Source organism: Antrostomus carolinensis, unplaced genomic scaffold, assembly GCF_000700745.2.
Source record: "Antrostomus carolinensis isolate BGI_N321 unplaced genomic scaffold, ASM70074v2 scaffold6886, whole genome shotgun sequence".
In the NCBI taxonomy this organism is placed as follows: domain Eukaryota; kingdom Metazoa; phylum Chordata; class Aves; order Caprimulgiformes; family Caprimulgidae; genus Antrostomus; species Antrostomus carolinensis.
The window spans coordinates 134,360-153,699 of record NW_010321125.1 but is presented as its reverse complement, the minus strand read 5'-3'; the positions used below and the strand labels follow the sequence as shown (position 1 = coordinate 153,699).

Below are 19,340 nucleotides of genomic sequence, written 5' to 3'. Positions count from 1 at the left end.
AAGAAGCCCTTCACACTTCAGATGGTGACAAAAAAGAACAGGCAGCTTAATGCTACCAAACTAGGGGTGTGTCAAATCTCTCTCAAGAATGATAAACTCAATGGAGTTGTCTATTTTTAACCTCCTGTTCTTTCCTTTTGGCAGACTAATCGGTGTTAGCTGAGCTGTTTCACTGAATGAGTCCAAGCAACTCTGTTGCTTTCTGAAATGAACAGCAGACCTGGCAAGAGCATTTCAAGTCTACTTTAATGTATGAAGTCCCATTTTGAAACACCATGTCAAATGAAGCCAGTTCAGAGCAGAAGCTTTCTACAACAACAGTCAGTTCAGTTGCTGTTCAGGCCGGGGATGCCAGTATTGTTATAGCTGTACTTAAGGTAAGGCAGCAACTGCTAGCATGTCTGTTCTTGGCTTTCTGCTACTCAGTGATTACTACTCCTTTTAAATGTTCTATGCAAATGAATAGTTAGTATAAAATGATAAGGCAAGGACATTTGATCAGTTAACACCTAATAGAGCTTCCTTGGAAGTTAACACTTGTTTCTGTTCACAATTTCTGCTTCTGGTGGTGGTTTTGTTTGTTTGTTTTTTTAATAGATAAACAACTTGGCCAAAATATGTAGGCTCTTAAAGGCAAGGAATTCCCCTTACTGTTTAAAAAGTAAGAAACAAATGCAGTGCACCATGAAAATGTATTAATAAGCCTTATATTACCCTTAATCGTAGTTGAGACTCCTCAAGAGTTATTTTTAAACTCTACTCAGCAATAATTTTACATAATAAGTAGTCTACCAACTCCATACATGCAGGTTATATGTCTTTTTCTGAAGTATTTGCTGAGGGGAAAAAAAGCCTACACCTGATAATGAGTGATTATTTTTGAAAGCTGTGAATTCATATTCCCATGTGTTTTAGTAGAAGCCCTCGTGTGCATAAACTTACGCATATAAACACCTAAAGGCCTGTTCTGTGAGCTGGAATCTGCACCTACAGCTTGCACAAAATTCGTCATGGGGAGTAAAACTGGATGCCTAGGTACCAAATCCCAGTTGGAATTTATTGGCAGTGTGGTTCTTCATTCTCCAAGCAGCTTGGAAAACACGCTTCTCACTCTTCCTAGGAGACTCTCTCTGCTGCCCAGAGGAGTAATACTGTTGCAAAGAAGCTTAAGCTTAGGGTGAAGACATTTATTTTTCCCCTGTGTGCTGTGGGAACCATGCTAACCTCCAGTGACATCAGTACTTCATTCTTTATTGCTATCCTCTCTCAGTTGTACTTCTCAGACTGTAGCAATTCTGCAACACTGTGAGGAAAGAGTAAGCTATGCTTTGGGTTGCTGTCAAGCTTCCTTTCTTTATGTACCCTCCAGGACACAATGGGAGATTGCTGTTTGGGTTTCTATTCCAAAGGCTATTAAGTGTCCCTGCTGCTAGTTGTGCAATCTCTCTCTGTATATACTCAGTATACAGGTAGGTTGGATCTGTTTGGTACAAATAAGACTTGGGATTATGGTTTTGACATCTGCTGTAATATATTTGTACTTTACGCCTACCCCCCCACCCACCAAGTTTCCTTAACTATCTATGCAATCTTCAGCTAAAAGGGGAGATGAGTTGGAGAAACCTTTTTGGCTCATTGTGATAATGTTACTTCTCGCGCACAAAGCCAAAATCACAGTAGCTGTTGGATAAGACTAGAGTCCGGGATTTTGATACCTGCTTCAAATGAAGTGGAATTTATATTGTATCATCTCTGTCTTCATTCTGCAATTGAATACATGTTTATGGGTCTCTGTGTTTCTATAACCATGGAAGTGTGTGTGACTTGAGAGTCTGTATGAGTAAATAAATGAAAGCTTGTGTTTTCTGAAGGCTGTGATTGTTTACTTATCACAGTGTGGAAAATGGGTGAAGCTTCAGCTGGCTGAATCAACACCAAATTTATTAGAAATTGGCAGCAATCAAGATGAGACTAAAAAACTACTGCAAGATCATGAATTCCTCCTAGCTAAACTTAAGGTAAGGTGTGGTATGACCACACAAATATAAATCTAGTCATTGTAGTTTTGGTATAACAGTTGACATAGCCACCTCGGCCTCCTGTTGCAATGTGATTGTTAGGTTAAACTTCATACAGAAGAAAACTTTGTCAGTGTAACAGATCATAGTTAGACCTCTGCACTGGAAAAGTATGCCCAGTGTTAATTAGTATTTTCTGTCAACAGTGGTAAAGATACAGTTTTTTCCACTTTATACATTACTGTCGAGTCAAGTGAAAAATTCCTATAGCCTTCAGTAACTGTTAAATGTAATGGAATGTATTTTTTTTTTTAATTTCTCAATGTTATGAAAAATTTGACTAGATTAAAACAGCTGTAAACACAAGCAAGCTCTTTGGAAGTGTGAAGTAGGCACGTTTTTATTGAATGTTAATTGATGTAAGTTATGGTAAGAATGATATAACATTAAATATTGCTCATCTTGAGTTAAGAAGAATTTAGCTAAGTGACAGACCTAAAATCAGATCTAGCATTATTGAGAGTAGATTATAACAACAGTGGCATGTGAACACAGTGTGATATACTTGCATGAAAAAGCTGAATTTATTTTCACTGTGAATATTTTACACTGAGAAGAGTCTAAAGGCACCTAAGAAGAAAGTTTGTTTTCATATTTTGATAGGGCAGAATGAATTTATATCTGCAGACAAATAAATTCCTCTAAAATCTTGGAGCTGTGCACAGCAACATATCTTAATAGATTCTATGTATTTATTTTTTTGGGATTACATGCATTTCAGCTGTGAAAGAGCAAACATGATCTTAATAGGGCCAAGTGCACTTGATTTAATACTAGTGACCATGTGCTTCCCCAGTCATTATAAATCTCAAACATATGTGAGGTAATTTAATACAGTATATAGAGAATGTGATCGGTGCTTAGTGTGGATTTTGAATAGTATGAAGAACAGCATTACAAAAATAACCAAACCAAAACAAAACCCCAACAAACCACACCTCAAAACCAGACAGTGTGGTTCTGCTATCTTTACTTATGCACATGCTTCGTCTTTATTACCATCACTGCTACACTCAGGAATTCTTGGAACAAGCTGCTGTATCCTGTTTGAACAACTCAGAATTTGCTGAGCTCTTACACTCTGACTACTGGAAAAAGCTGAGTTTTGTCTCCTAACTGTAAAAAATAAAATTTGAAGAGTGGAAAAATAAAACAATGTTTTCAATGTTTAAAAGAAAAGCAAATTACATTTTGCCATCAAGTCATACCTTAGACATATATATTTATATTAAATGTTGTTTGCAAAGGGGAAGAAAATAATAGAAATGTTTTTCTGAGAGAGACCTTGTAGGTGTTACTGAAAACTTGTAAGGACATGAACAAGGGCAGTAAAAAAAGAAAATCTTCTCCATAGACTCCAACTTGAAATAATTGAAGAAAAGAGAAGGCAAAGGAAAAAAAAAAAACAAAAACAAAAACCTGTGATAGATGAAATGTCTAGTTGTATCCTCAAGCTGCTATTCCATTTTTGTTTTAGAAGTTTTAAAATTAAGTTTTGGATATGTTTATTTTCATAAAAAATTACTTAAATAGTGAAAAAATTAAATAACCCCAAAGCATTTCATATTCTCTGGTGTTCATTCAGATGTTTTACTTCCTGTTCCTACTAGTCTAGAAACATGGAACCTTAAGTTTGTTTGTTCATTTAGCAGTGTTTACCTTGTTTTCTGCTCACAATAATTAGTAAAATAACAAAATAATCGCAAAGATTTTAGTTAATATTGATGAAAATGCTAGAATTTTTCACTCTTATTTGTAAGGCCTCATGACTGATTGCTTGAACCCAGATAACTGACCCTTATTTGAATCCCCAAAGCTTAATAGATTATATCAGATCAGAAAATGCTTGTCATCCAAACATACCGGGAACAAATACTCATTATTTCATGGTTTATACTTGCAGTCGTTGCAAAATTCAGCATTGATTAATTAACATTCTATAAAAGGGTTAAGTTCAAAATTATGATTTTCTCCTTAATAATTTAAGAGCTGCAATAATACAGGACTGCAGTGTCATCGTAATTTGTACTGACTGTGCATTTTTCAGACAAGACCTTTTCTGTCTTACAGTAAGCTGTTAACACTTGTCAGTAATTATTCAGTCTTAAGTTGTTAGATCGACTTATCAAAAGTTTTTTACAAGAATGATTCTCAGTCTTTGAAGTATTGATTATAGTAATATTTTTCACTTAGCATTTGTTCATGAATTATGTATTAGCTATGTGAAGATGGATAAAGAGGTAGTAATGTTTTAGTCTTCAACGTTTATGGACATAAAGATTTAGTTACTTATGAGAGGATAAAAAAGAATTTAGAAATGTGGGCCGGAGAGGGGTTGAATGAATGACACAAAGTTCCAGTTTTTAGACAGTCCCTGTTTAGATGGTGTCCAGTATATGCAGTTTTATTTGATCTTTTACCCTTAGTGAGCAAAATAATTTTGTAAATTTTAACAATAACTACTTATACAAAAACATGAAAAATCTCACAACACAACCACAACTGTGGTCTTATCCAGTGCAATTTTTAATTCTTCCGTATCGGCTACAAGGTATTATTTTCATTGACTGTCTTGTTCCAACCGACTATATCAATGATAGTCTATGGCAGCTTATGACTTATTTATTTTTACTCTTAATTAGATGTTGGCATTTGGAATGTATTATAAATAGTCTAAAAAAAAGGCAAAGATGAAGCTAAGGTCTTGTGCTCAAGTAAAACTTTTCCACTTATGTGGCAATATTGTGATATTTTGTCTTAGGTTTACACACCTTCAACGCTGTTATATACAACTGTAGTAATGCTAATATGGCACATAGCAAATAAAAAATACTGTGTTAGAACAACACATTTATGAAAATGAAGGCTTCCATAAAATAAATTACAAATATTCATTAAAAAGATATTTTAATTCAAAAAAGTGTATTTATTATACTTAATATTTATACTGATCATGATCTGAATTTCTTAATGAATAAACCTGATGAATTTGAAAAGTTTCTAAATGCCGGATTAACTTCATTTGTTTTTTATCAGTCCATAAATTTTCAAAGTGTGAAGATTAGGAAGTTACATTATAGCAAGAGGAAAAAAAAAAAAGGTCTTTATTCTACTGCACTTCATGAAAAAGAAGGGAGGATGGAATCCTTTTTTTTTTTTTTCTTTTAATTTTAGAGCTAGAAATTATTTACAAGTAGAAAACAGTGTAATTAAGAATTTCTCCACTTAGATACAATTTTATATATTGTGGAATTTTACACTCACCGGAATTTAAAGTACAACAGTTGAGGCATCTTTGAATTGTTTTTCTATTTTTCTTTTATTGTTGTATTAAAAAAATGCAAAATATATCATGTTTTGTGACAGATACCAATACTAGATACATATATGCTTGACTTTGATTAGTTCAATCCAATTAAAATTTAAGCATTTGTGCAGGATGGGCAAAAAATTCCTGAACCAGCAGTAATTTGAATGTGAAACTGGTCCTGTGTAAGGGAAGAGTTGGGTGATTAATACTAAATACATCTTTGGAATCAGTGCTGAAGAAGCTATGGACTTTTATAAGATAATTGATGGAATGGTTGACTATACTGGCATTGTTCCATGTTGTTCTGCAAACTCATTGTGGGTTTTGATAATCCTTTTGCTTTTTAGCTTCATTATTCTCATCCCAGTAAATGTATTGTAATAGGCCAAATTCTTTCACTTTTTAGCTTCATTATTCTCATCCCAGTAAATTCTTTCATTGGCTTCATACGTTGGGGATTCACAGATGTAAGGACAAAATTTGGCACAGTGGCCAGTGATCAGTTTATAGTACTTCTGATGCTAGAGGAAAGGGAATGTAATCCAGCTCATTATTCCAAGGAATTGTTTTTGATTTAGACAATGGCAACAGGGGTTTAAAAACCCTACACAACCAGTTTGACACTCCGTAAGGCTGACAGTACTGTAAAGGGTAATAGGAACAGATCTGTTGAATGAGAAAGCAGTAATTTTTAGAACATTTCCTTACTGCTTTTAATGTTCAGAATTATTGTGATAAAAACTGTTGTGTGTACTTTAGGGCATTAGGAAAAAAAACATAAACAAAATAGTTTTCTTTGACAGAATGTATGTTATCATACCCATTACTGATCTGAATTTGTTCCATTGAATTTGGGAATTGAGAACACCGTACTATTTTAATAAAAAGCAGAACACAACTTCTGAAAAGGTGAGAATTTCAAATGTTTATGGAATAGGAAACAGACATGTTATTGTTAACAGAATTGAAAGAATAAATGCTGAACAGGAAATAGTAAAACTGAGGCTAGACAAAAAACATGTACATGATGTTTATATCATCTAGTTACAATTCCTTTCAGTGCTCTTGAAATTTAATTTGTATGTATAATATTCATGTCCTTTATAGCAGAAATAATTCTATTTGTTTTTGTTCAGTTGTCATACTGACTAGCTCAGTAGGTTATTGAAACTTGTTCAGAAACAGTGACTGAAGAGGTAAACTATAGTTCAGTTTCTTAATTTTGTTCAATGATGCCTAATTGATCGGGAAAATTTGTATATGCTTCTCATTTGTTCTAGGCAAACTTACAGATTTGTTTTCCTTTGGACATAAGTTTAGTGTTTAAGTGTTAAAGAACTATGGATTCTTTTATAATTGATGAATTCATTTGACAGGTCTAGATGCTGCCAACCCTGATATATATTTGTTGTTGCAAGTTCTGTGAACTGAAATAAAATGTTTCTATTGAACATGGTTAAGAATTAAACAGAAATGTTTTCAGATTTGGAATCATAGTCCTTTCTCTCTGTGATTTGACCCTTCAGTAGTCTCAACTAATATATTCTGTTTCTGTTTTGTTAAATTAGACCATGCCAGCAGTAACAGTTTTGTTGAAAACATAAACTTCTGTGATTTTGTGCAAGTCTCCTTTCCAACATTCGCCTCATCCTTGTTTAGATGACTTTCAACATGTTTATATGTTCTGGAAATGTAGATATGTCTATGTGTTTTGATATCTCATTCTTTACAATTTAAAAAAAAAAAAAAAAAAAGAGGGGAAGAATCAAAACCAGAAAAACTTGAGACAAAGCTTCCAGGAGGTAAAGTGCTATTATGCCTTTCTTCTGTTCTCAATAAATCAGTCATTTTCAACAGAAGCTCTATCTGGGGATAACATGCTTTTCTTAGTGTTCAAATCTCTCGATATTAATGCTTTCTGGATCATTTAGAAAGAAGAAAAAAAAATATGTGCGTGTGCTGCCATGCTTTTGGCTATGACAGTGTTAAAATTCCCACTAAGACAAACAGCAACGTTCATGGTTTGCTTGCAAAGTTCTGTTTTTTACCATGAAGGAGGTTATGGCAGAACCGATACTGAACAGAAAAATATCTAGCCTATAAACTTAAGTTTAAAACCAACACTGTTATTAATTTGGCTCATGAACCTGAAGATTGCTAGTAATTATTTTATTTACTACAATTCAGTGAGCATAAATTGAAAAATAGTAAATTATGTGCTAATATCCATGAGAAACAAATTAGAAAATTACATTCTTCAAAAAACTATAATATAACTTTTTTTTTTTTTCATTTGTTACCTTTTATGTAAGTCTTGCAATTATTTCAAGTAAGAATATTTTAATGATGCTTATTTTCCAGTAAATTTGTTATGGAAGAAAGTATTTGTTAATATCTTCTGAATTATTTACAATTAATTATTGAGGTGTCCAACAGTACAATTAGCAGCAAAATTCAGCTGCATTTTCATTATAAAGCAGAGCTAATTTTCGCAAGTAATTTGGAAAAAAAATAAAAAAGAAACAAGGGAAAAGGTAAGATTTAATCAAATGTATTTTCATTGTTAGTTCAGCTTAGTCACCAGTTTTAATATTTGCTTAAACAAAATTCCCACTGAAATAGTATTTGTCTCAAAATAGTTTTATCACTACTTTCTGGGCTTCAAGTTAAGAACTATTTGTGTTGTATAATTTCAGCACTACCTATAAACAAAGATTAATTTTTAGCATCATCTCAGTAAGGAGGATAGTTTACATCTCTGAAAATTCCAAGTTACAATATTTATTGTAAGAATTTGAAGGTAGATCTTTGTACTATACAAAAAAATGAGCTAAAGTGTGAAATTAGGAAAAAAAAAAAAAGATGAAAAGAAATATAGGGAAGGAAGAAGGAAAAACTATTGAGCAGGATCAAGATTTAAAGATAAACTAGGTATAATTCCATAATTATGAGAGAAATGTGTGATCCAGTCAGTTGCACATGCAAGTCTGCTCAAACAGCTTGACAAGCCCTACCTATTTTTCAGGGGATAACAATGACAGGCAGAAACAAATTGGAAAAAGGAGCAAAAGGCAGAGAATTTTCCAAAGTTTTCTTCTAGAGCAATCCTGTATCCAGTTCTGATGAGAATATTGCTTATTGGTAGCAACCTGATCATGAATCTCATCATGCAATGGTGAACCTGAAATGAACCTGATCATGAAAGGATGAACTTCAGTAGTATAATAACAGAAATATTATAAAGTTCAACAATCCAAGTATAAGGTAGTGCAGTTAAAGTGAATAGCAATAAATTCTGTTGCAGCTTTAAGTTTACTACTTGATTGTGGAACGGCTATTAACCACCATGGCTGTGGATATAGTCTAGGATCTGATACTTGCAACTGTTCTGAAAAGAATTAGGAAGTCTGAGTGAAATTTAGGATTCTGGTTGTCTATACTGAAAAAAGCTGTCATCAAACTGAAGGTAGGTGCCTAGTAGGGATATCAAAGGGAAGAATATCCTCTTGTTTCTTAGAGGGGACTAAGACAATGTTTTGTTTAGATTAGCAGAAAGAAAGCAATTCTCATAAATATATTGCATTGGTAAACACCCCAGTAGAGAGCAACTGCTTAAGTTGTATTCCACTGGTAGCACAGGAATACATATAGCACAAGGTGATCACTAAAATAAGTAGGCTGAAAAAGGTTTCTGTCAGCATAATATCCCAAAATAGATTTTCAATGTGAGTAAAAGGGCTAAAAATCCTGGGTGATTTTGATTGGCAATAAGAAATATTTATGAAAAGGACCATCTGAAATTATTATTTCAAAGACCCTGGGGCCTGAACTTGATGACCCATGCATTATGTAATCTTTACAGAGGATGGATCTTTTCTTTATTGAAGTTCTTAACTTCTGAGATCCTTATTGTATTATAGCTAATAATTCAAATCTCTGTTCATGTTGACATAAACTACCGAAAATTGTGAATTTTATTTATACATTAGATTGATTCAGGAACTGCTGCCTGTTTAAGAAGAAATATTTATTACATTTTTTATATATGTGTTGAGAAATAATGCCAAAACAGAAAACTGAAACATCCAATTCCAAAATTGATTGAAATAAAGTCAAGACTTTACTGGAAATGTCTATTCAGTTAATTCCATTTAAAAACCCCAAAACTTATAAAAATTCAGGTTTCTGTGAAATATTTTACTTTCCATAAGTTGTCATTTTTTGATGGAAAGGCACTTTTTTCCTCTTACTAATTTTGCCTGTAGGAGAAGATACACAAATTGGAAAAAAGGAAATTTCAATTAGATATTAAGAAAAAAATGTTTAACCATGAAGGTGGTTAAATTCTGGAACAGGTTGTGCAGGGAAGTTCTGGAATTTCCAATGCTGGAGATTTTCAAGACTTCACAGGATAAGTAACTTGAGCAAGGGGTTGGACTGATGACCTGGAGAATCCTTTCCAACCTATTCTATGATTCTGTGTTGAAAAAAAGTTCATATTTCAAAGATGAAAAGTATAAAAAATATAATATCTGTCTACTCCATTTAAAAATAAACTATTCCCATATGTAGGATATGGGAACTAAAATAGATGAGGATAAATATTTGAAAAGTTCACAGTAACTAATGGCTTTGACAATTGTGGAAAGCATAATTTCACACTCGTGGCAGTAAAACCTTAATATCACTCCAAAGACTGTCTGATGTATTTGAACTCTTCCTCAACAAAGTAAAGTTTCTTGTAAAATATTTATCTTTTTTTTTTAATAGTCTGTCTTCTCAAAATGCAACTGTATTCTGTTGCTGGGATAACAGACAAAATGACAACTGTTTTGATACTATATTAGGTTTTTTGTAGTATTACAGGAGATACTATTTTTTAAAAGAAAAAATATACAGCTGTTTTAAATGTGTGAACCATTTTCAATAGGCATTAAAGAAAAAATAATATCAAGTCTGTATTTCAAAATTTGCACAAATCAGTTATAAAACCTAAAAGGTTATTAAACACAAACAAATTTCTATTCTTTTTTGTAACTTTTTTTACAGTGCTTTTGCATTTCACTAAATATGGCAGTTTAGTTTGCTTTAACTTTTGAATGTTCTTTGGTTGGAGTTGAATTCATCCCCATAGTAATAGATTAAAAAAAAAATTGCTAGAAGTATGACTGAGTTTTCAAAAGTTGTCCCAGTTTCCTCTGTGTCCTAGGGATTATGTGCCTCATAGCTAATCAATTACAGGAAAACATAGCCTACTGGTCAGGTACAAATATTAATCTTCTAAAAGAAGGATATCTACTTCTGGGCCCTATACCAAATTTACAGTGTCCATCCTGAGTAGTCAGGAAAGATTTAACATTTGAAATGTATTTTTTAATATGTTGAAGCTGCTGTAATACTAGGATAAATACTGTCTAGTTTTATTTCAAAATACAAAATAGTCAGCTCTTTAAAAAGTTAGACTTTGCCAAGAAATTCCAAATGGAGCTACCTCAGATGCCACCTGTTTTTCCACAGTGTTTTCAGGACAGCTGTGAAAGTAGTATGATAATTTGGGGGGAGTTAATTTACTAGTGACAAGCAATCTGTGTATAAAGTTCTGAAAATATTTTACCAATTTTCTTTTAACATGTATCCTGGTTTTCAGTGAGAACAGAGCTATGTTTCTTCTTAGTAGCTAGAATAGCACTGTGTTTTGGTTTTAGTATGGGATTTGTTATGAGAAGAAAGTTAGTGACATACTAATGTTTTCAGTTGTCGCTGGAAATCGAAGGACTTGGTGTTTTACTAGTCTTCAGGTGCAAGATCTTGTGGGGCAAGGAGTGTTAAAATTAGTGAGCCAAATTGACATTTGGAAAAGCCAACGGCATATTTCATATCATGTAATGTCATGTTCAGCATACTAATGATGGTTTCTCTCTTGGGTTGGTTTTAGTATGGGATTTGTTATGAGAAGAAAGTTAGTGACATACTAATGTTTTCAGTTGTCGCTGGAAATCGAAGGACTTGGTGTTTTACTAGTCTTCAGGTGCAAGATCTTGTGGGGCAAGGAGTGTTAAAATTAGTGAGCCAAATTGACATTTGGAAAAGCCAACGGCATATTATCATACTACTTTCACAGCTGTCCTGAAAACACTGTCATTATTACTTTAAGTTTTTATTTTATTTAAATTATTAAATTGTTCTTAGCGCAACCTATGACTCTCCTTACCCCTCCAATTCTCTCCCCTATTCCCTGGCAGGCGGGGAGAGCGAGTGAGCGGCTGTGTTTGGCTGCTAGCCTAGTGAAGCCACCACATGTCAGTATTAAGTCATGACAATTAAATCTTTAATAGATTAATATTAAGATGTTGAATTAGTAGAGAGAATATCAGTATCGCATACCTTTTTAATTCCTGTTATATTATTTACAAAGCTGGTTAGAATGCTAAGAAGATCTCATGCTGGATAATTAATGAATACTACTACTTTTATAGAGTTGTTGTGCATGCAACAATTTTGTGCCTCAGTAAGAAAAAAAAATAATACTGGCTTCTCTTAGTGCTTTACTTCCTCAACATTTTATCTAGTAGTATTAAAATGGCTGGTTTAGAAGTAGCATTTATTTTTTAAGATGCATTGACAGTGTTTGACAACTGCTCTCTCAACGCATCCTCTGCCCTTTTATGCCAGTGCTATTCACAGACAAAATAAGATTAAATACTTGTTACTGCACTTGAAATTCTCTGGAAGAAAATTCAAATGTTTCATGCTATGTAGGAAATGACATGTCTTTATACCTTAACTTATGGACAGACGCTATTAATTAATTTTTTCTGTTACGTTAATTTTATTAAAGAGAGGCTGTCTACATCTTACTTGGAGATGTGGTATTTTAGTGGTAAGTGTACAGATACTCAAAAAGATAAAAATGTTTTACAAAGTTTCCCTTTACTTGTTTCATGAACTAGCTTCTCAGTATGTTGTTTTGTTGTTTGTTTTTTTTTTCCTGATGATTCAAACATACTTGTTTCATGAACTAGCTTCTCAGTATGTTTTGTTGTTTTTTTTTTTCCTGATGATTCAAACACCTATTACAGGTGTGAAAATGATTTAATGGCTATTACCTGAGTGTGAAAAAAATGCTGAGAACCCAATTCAGTTTAGAGTCATAGCTATTCCTGATGAAGTAAATTGAGATCCTGGGTGTTCAATAGTGTGATGGGAGAGGTCTGTGGGACATCACCTTTCCCAGGACAGGTGGGAACCTTCTGAATTTCCTCAGCAGGGTCTACCAACATGAGTCTTCTAAAGGCGATACACAGTTAAATGTTATCTTTACTCCTCTTTCATTTGAAATAGCTTGTCAAAGGACAGCATAAATTCCATCTATGTACTGCTGGGGGATTTTTTTTGGATTTTTTTTTTTTGTTGGATTTTTTTAGGTTTGGTTTTGTTTGTTTTTAAGTGCTAGTTGTGGTCTAACACAAAATGAATTTTTTGTTTCCTTGAACCAACTTGAGTAAGCTTTCAGTAAAACTTTGGATAAAATTAATAAACTTAAGAAATTAAGCAGATCACAAGCTGGTTTAATGCTTCAAGGATTAGCCTGCTCTAGCCTCTATGGAAGTCAGAGGAGAGACCAAATGAGCTAAAGCAGGATTAATTTCCTTGCTTCCTAAGGATCAATGCTTATACTTTGGAGTGCAAATAAACTTGTCAAATATTAAGAGACAGAGGTAGGAGAGTAGATTTGCATATGCTAGTAAACATTGTTACTTAGCCATGTTCTACAGGATAAAAATACTACATGTATTCAGGCTTGAGAGGTGGGCAAACCTCATGAAATTCAACAAGGCCAAGTGCAAGGATGCATGCCTGGATTGGTGCAACCCCAAGCACAAATACATAAACACAGGCTGGGAAGAGACTGGATTGAGAGCAGCCCTGAGGAGAAGGACTTGGGGTTACTGGTGGACGAGAAGCTCAACATGAGCCGTCAATGGGTGCTTGCAGCCCAGAAGGCCAACCACATCCTGGGCTGCATCAAGAGAAGCGTGGCCAGCAGGTTGAGGGAGGAGATTCTCCCCGTCTACTTTGCTCCTGTAAGACCCCACTTGCAGTGCCGCATCCAGTTCTGGGGCCCCCAACATAAGAAGGGCATGGACCTACTGGAGCGAGTCCAGAGGAGGGCTATGAGGATGATCCAAGGGCTGGAGCACCTCTCCTATGAGGACAGGCTGAGAGAATTGGGGCTGGTTCATCCCAGAGAAGAGAAGGCTCCAGGGAGAACTTATCGGTGCCTTCAAATACCTGAAGGGGGCCTACAGGAAGGCTGGGGAGGGACCTTTTATAAGGGCAAATAGTGATAGGATGAGGGATAATGGCTTTAAACTGGAAGAAGATAGATTTAGATTAGGTATTAGGAAGAAATTCTTTCCTGTGAGGGTGCTGAGACACTGGAACAGGTTGCCCAGAGAAGCTGTGGATGCCCCCTCCCTGGAAGTGTTCAAGGCCAGGTTAGAAGAGGCTTTGAGCAACCTGGTCTAGTGGAAGGAGTTCCTGCCCATGGCACAGGGGTTGGAACTATATGATCTTTAAGGTGTCTTCCAGCCCATATCATTCTATGATTCTGTTTAAGTCTGAAAAAAGCCTGTAAAGGATCATGAAGCTGTATATGCAAACAATGATTTTCAGCTAACTAATGAGCAAATTCCGAATCAGAGATTTCTGCAAATGGTAGCAATAATTATGATGAGAAGTTTTTTGTTTGGGTTTATTTTTATTTATTTTAAGTAATTTTTATTTATCAATTCAATTACGTAGCATAAACAATGTTGAACTGAAAGTACTTGAAGGTACAGCACCCCATAGTGGCTGCTTAGTTTGAGAAATTCACTGACTATCCTAGTAAATGCCTCCAAGCATTTGCTAGAAAAATGATTATTTGTACAGCGTCTACTACAAGCAGTTTGTATCTATAGAAGAGGTGTCCAGGAGCAGCCTTGCATGAGTTACTCAAATGATTCTGCCGTTGTTGTTTTAGCACTGATTCTGAGTTGCCAGTGCAAGAAGACAGTGGTTTATTCTGCCTGTTCATCCAGTACTTGGTGCTTTTTTAAAACTATTGAAAGTCGCAGCTAGTGTGAAGTTTTGCCATCTCAAGAAATGCAGAAATGATCAATGTATTTATATTGGCCAGGAAGGGTGGAATGCTGCTCATTTTATATCTTTTTTATAATACAAGAAAACTTTATTGGTTTGGGAGAAGCTGCTAAATATTTTTAAAGAGCTGTTTAAGTTAAACTCTACATAACAATATGAGTGAATTGAACATTAGCAGTTTTACTGAAACACAGGTTTTTCATATAGCAAAAAGGAAGCCAAAACCTGTAATGATTACATAAATTTGTAGAGTAACAGAAATGTACCTTAAAAATCCATTGTTTATTTATTTATTTATTCCCCACTGCTTTATTTACTTTGACAGGTTTTAAGTATTTCTTATAAGTGCTGTACAACAGTTAAAGCAAGGCAGTTCCTTGGCCCCAGAGCCAAGGAAGCAGTTTTTTTTTTCTCTTTTATGAATAACATATACTGCACGAAAAACGTTTTATTAGCTGTGGAATGAGCATGGTATTTCGTAAGAACTGCAGTATAACTGTTTCCTACACTGTATTTTGGAGGGTTTGTTTTTAACTTGATTGAATTTTACATATTAAAGTTTATGAATTAAAATTCAATTTGCACTGAAAGCATAAATAAGGAAATCCAATTACACTTAAATAGAGCAGAATTAGATCAAATAAGTATATTTATAATTCTAGCTGTATATGCTACAATTATACTTCTTTAACTATGCCAGCAACTTGAGATATTCTTGTGTATTTGCATGTAAGTGGTTGTGAGCAATGAATGGTTTTGCAAGCTCAAGACAATGCCAAAACTACAATTGGATTCAGTACTTAACAATTTCTTCTGTATATAAGTGAATGAAGGTGGGACAGTGAAGCTATTCAACTAGAAACAATAAGGTAAGGGAGCAACTGATAGGTGTCTAAAGAAGTTAAACAGTATTTTGTACGGTAATGAAAAACTTTGGGATACTTTGCTGCATATGGGTAACGTAGTAACTGGGTCATTAGAAATCTATGTTGTTTCTGTTTTGAAGGTTAAATTGTGATTTCTGACAGCAAGTCTGTCTTATGATTACACCTGCTGTAGAAATCTGTGAGCTAATTTTAAATTAACTAGCTCAGATGTAGCTAGCAGAGTAGCAGCAGTAGTATGAACAACGATTAACCACCACTTCTACTAAAATTGTCTGCCAAGCTTTACTTGTATATATTTAGAAACTTTTGTAGGAATCATTCTTTTTCCATCAAGAACAGGAGTTTGTTCATTTGCAGCTAGTGCATTTCATGTACTCATAGCCCTACAATGTTCAGTTAAGTTACAAGCATCCTGTGGCAAGAAGTAGTAGGTTGTAGTAAGATTGTTCTCAGATCTTTTTTGAGCTGCACTGCACTAAAGGATTTACAGTGCAGATGGTAGAAATGCTTGGCCTCAGCTTTTAGTGAAGGTACAACCTTAGTGAAAGCAGTAAAAACAACTTCAGAATTAAATACTGCACTAGCACTGAGTTCTAGGCTACTGACACTGCACTACATGAGTAACTTAAAATTTACCTCAGGTAAATTCACCAGCTGCACTCAGAGCAGATACCATAGCGTAGACTTACGCATTGCTGCACCATTTTCTCTGAAACAATACTGTTGCAAGCTAGCAGCACTGTGGATAAGCATGCTCAAATTGGCAAGGACAGGAGACAAGATTACAAAACAGGAGAGGGCTTGATTACACTAGAGATGGCTATAGTTACAGTAAATTCAGTGTTAGGGCTTATTGTTGCAGTAAATACAGTTCTTGCAATATATACTCTTCTATAAGAGTATGAGTCTTGCACAGTGTTATGAGTTTCAAAGAGTTTATGAATTGTTCTGGTACAATATTGTCAAATATCTCACATCTTAGATTAGATATTAGGAAGAAATTCTTCACTGTCAGGATGGTCAGACACTGGAACAGGTTGCCCAAGGAAGCTGTGGATGCCCCCTCCCTGGAAGTGTTTAAGGCCAGGCTGGATGAGGCTTTGAGCATCCGTTTTCTACATATAAAATAGCATTTGTGTTGAATTTGAGTCTTGAACATTATTGCTTTGGGAAAACTGAGCTGTTAGCAAAGAGTGAAACATTTTTTTTATGGCCAGCAGACAAGCAGAGCTCTAGGCATTTCATGTTATCATATGTAGTTAGAATATATTGATTATTTTTAAGAAATTGGACAGAGAACAAAGTAAAGTGACTTGAAAAATTAGTAATAAATTCCTCTCTTATGTATCTGAAAAGCTAAGTCAAATTATCCTTGACTGTGTCTTCATGGTAGCAAAAACATTGTTTTATACAGTGCTTTTATTGGGGTAGCCTTTTAAAGTCATCTTGCAAGCAGTCTGACTGTGTTTTCAAAATTGATTTTGAGAATCAATATCCAGGTCTGTTTTGAAAAAATCTAAGCATCATATCCTGCCTTTGTTGTCTGTGAAAACGTAATGAATGATAACAGGAACAGCCAGCATTACAGATAAATTGGAAGGCTAAAATATATTTATTGAGTACATAGACTATTTGAAGAGCAGCATACTCTAGTTATGTGTGCTCATTTACCTATTTGCAAATGGCCTCAATTAAATAAACTATTCATTAGTATTCCTTGTGCAAAAGCTTTGAAACAAATTTGGTAGCATAATTAGTAAGATGAATTTGAAAAAGCACGAGTCTAACTCCCAATTTTGCTAGCATTATATAACACAATAGAAGTGCGACTGTATTATTAATGCAGCTTTGCCTTTGATGTGCTTGATCTGTTTTTATTGTGAAAATCCCATATGTCTGAAGTTAACCAACATGAGGAAAAGTGGAAAATAGAGGATGTGTCCTGAAAAGATGGGTAAAGTGGCCTTCCAGATGAAGTAAATTAGCCTTAAAGTGAGCTTTTTATTTTCAGCAGTATTATTTTGACTGAATTCTGGTGTCATTTTATGGAATATCTATTTCGGATGTCTCGACTTCATTCTCCACTAAAAGCCAATATTCCTTACAGGATTGTTTCTCCAATAATAAGACATAGTCTCCTTTTGCTGGACTGCTATGATATCTGAAAGAAGTGTCATGACTAGGAAACCCAACAAATAAAGGAAAGTGGACATCATGAATGGTATAATGACAGCAGAATTTTCCATGTTTTTATTTTTTATTTTATGGCATTCACTTTCTCAAATGAAGTCAAACTTACTTACTAAAAGCAAATCCTTGGCATAAAGAAGTCTGAAAATAATTTTACACCAAAAATATTGGTAAAGCATTTTCAGCTATATCTAGTAAGCACTCTGAAGTATGTCTACATGAACGTCATCCTACCCTGTCATCACAGGGTGATAAAGTCACATCCTTGTGTATTTCATTCATTCATCTTCCATGAGGATCTTTCTTTTATTCTACATTTCGGCCTTAAAGCTTCTACAAGACTTTCAGAAGATCTTTTCTTCTAGGTGCTAGGAATCAAAACAAACTTTCTTTTGTTCTGTTAGCCAGGATTCATGCAACATAGGTGATACTTGGCACTTGGAATTTAGCCTTTTTTGGGGGTTGAAGGAAGAACCAAGCCTGCTTTGCCTCTGAAGAGGGTAAGCATATATTTAGGAAAATCCAGTATTACATGGACAAGAAAATTTTTATTGACAGTATGAAAAATAATTGAGAAATAATGATGCAAACCAATAAAAGAAAAACCAAGAAAGAGTTCAAAGAACTCTGTTAAGATTGCAGTGAAAGATTTTCATTTAAAATTTTTGTGAGCTTGGTTCATTAACTTACCATTATCACTGTTTCGACGAAGCTGGGTTTTAAATTTTAGTAATTGTACAAGCATATAATCTCTGTGGTTTAAAAATTATCATGAGTCAGTGCTGCTTTTTTAAAAATTCTAATAATAAGGATTCTGACTGCTGCATGTAAGATTAGAAAAACACTTGCGGCAACCCTTAGTTACCTTGGTGGCTAGATAAATATTCTTGAATAAAAGTTGACTGGAGTACTTTGGATTAGGTTCCCAAAGCCAACTGTTTTTTCTGTTCTAATTCTTGTCTCATTGTGGTATAATGGAGATATAAACCAGTTGCTATCAATAGTTACATCAGAGTGACAGTATTAACTCCATGCAAATGACCTCATTTAAAGTCAAAGCATCATTTTAAAGAAATGCTAATTAGATTTCTACTTAAATACAGAATAGGTAGCATTTGGGGGATTTGAGCTTTTCTTCTCAGGCAATCAGGACGGGGATTCAACAGAACAAAAAGAAATGGTTTTACAGAAGTATTAGAAATCAACTGTTCCCATCCTTGGTATTCAGAAAATAAAATGGAGTGTGTATTGTTCTCTGGCTCTTGATCAGATGCTCTTTTTGATGGGTTTGTCACTAAACAATAGGCATGCATTCATGTTGCTGATAATGACTTTTCTATATACTGTAGAAAAAGATGGATTGGAGCTGCTCTTATGCCTGTTAATTTTACCACAATTTATTTCCATAGTTGGCTGTTTGTAAAGTTAAGTTAAAATAATTTTGTTCTGTTAGCTTATTGTACTGTTCTCAGAGTGCTGTGTTTAGAGAGAACTGATGAGCCTCTTCAGTTCAAGCTGACATCTTTGTGTAGTATACAATGTCTAGGGAGGACTGGAGATTATAGTTCTGTGTTTAGAACAATAGTTTTCTGCAGTTTCCTCTTTTCAGTCAGATCTTTCAGGAGAATTTCAAGTTTTCCAATTCTTTAGCCTTTGTTAGAGTCTGTGTCATGAGAATGAGTTATCATAGGTATTAATTTGCCTAATACAGATTTCTTGTCCCATTACGCA

General features: G+C 34.3%; 1 protein-coding gene across 1 annotated transcript in view; it reads left to right on the top strand.

The window, feature by feature from the left end:
• The first annotated feature begins 275 nt into the window (after positions 1–275).
• CCDC141 (coiled-coil domain containing 141) overlaps positions 276–19,340 on the top strand; it is a 79,505-nt gene continuing 60,440 nt past the window's right edge. The window contains exons 1-2 of the mRNA XM_010169802.2: positions 276–377; positions 1,896–2,018. Of these exons, the coding sequence (XP_010168104.2) occupies positions 276–377; positions 1,896–2,018 (225 nt within the window). The remainder of the gene's footprint in view (positions 378–1,895; positions 2,019–19,340) is intronic.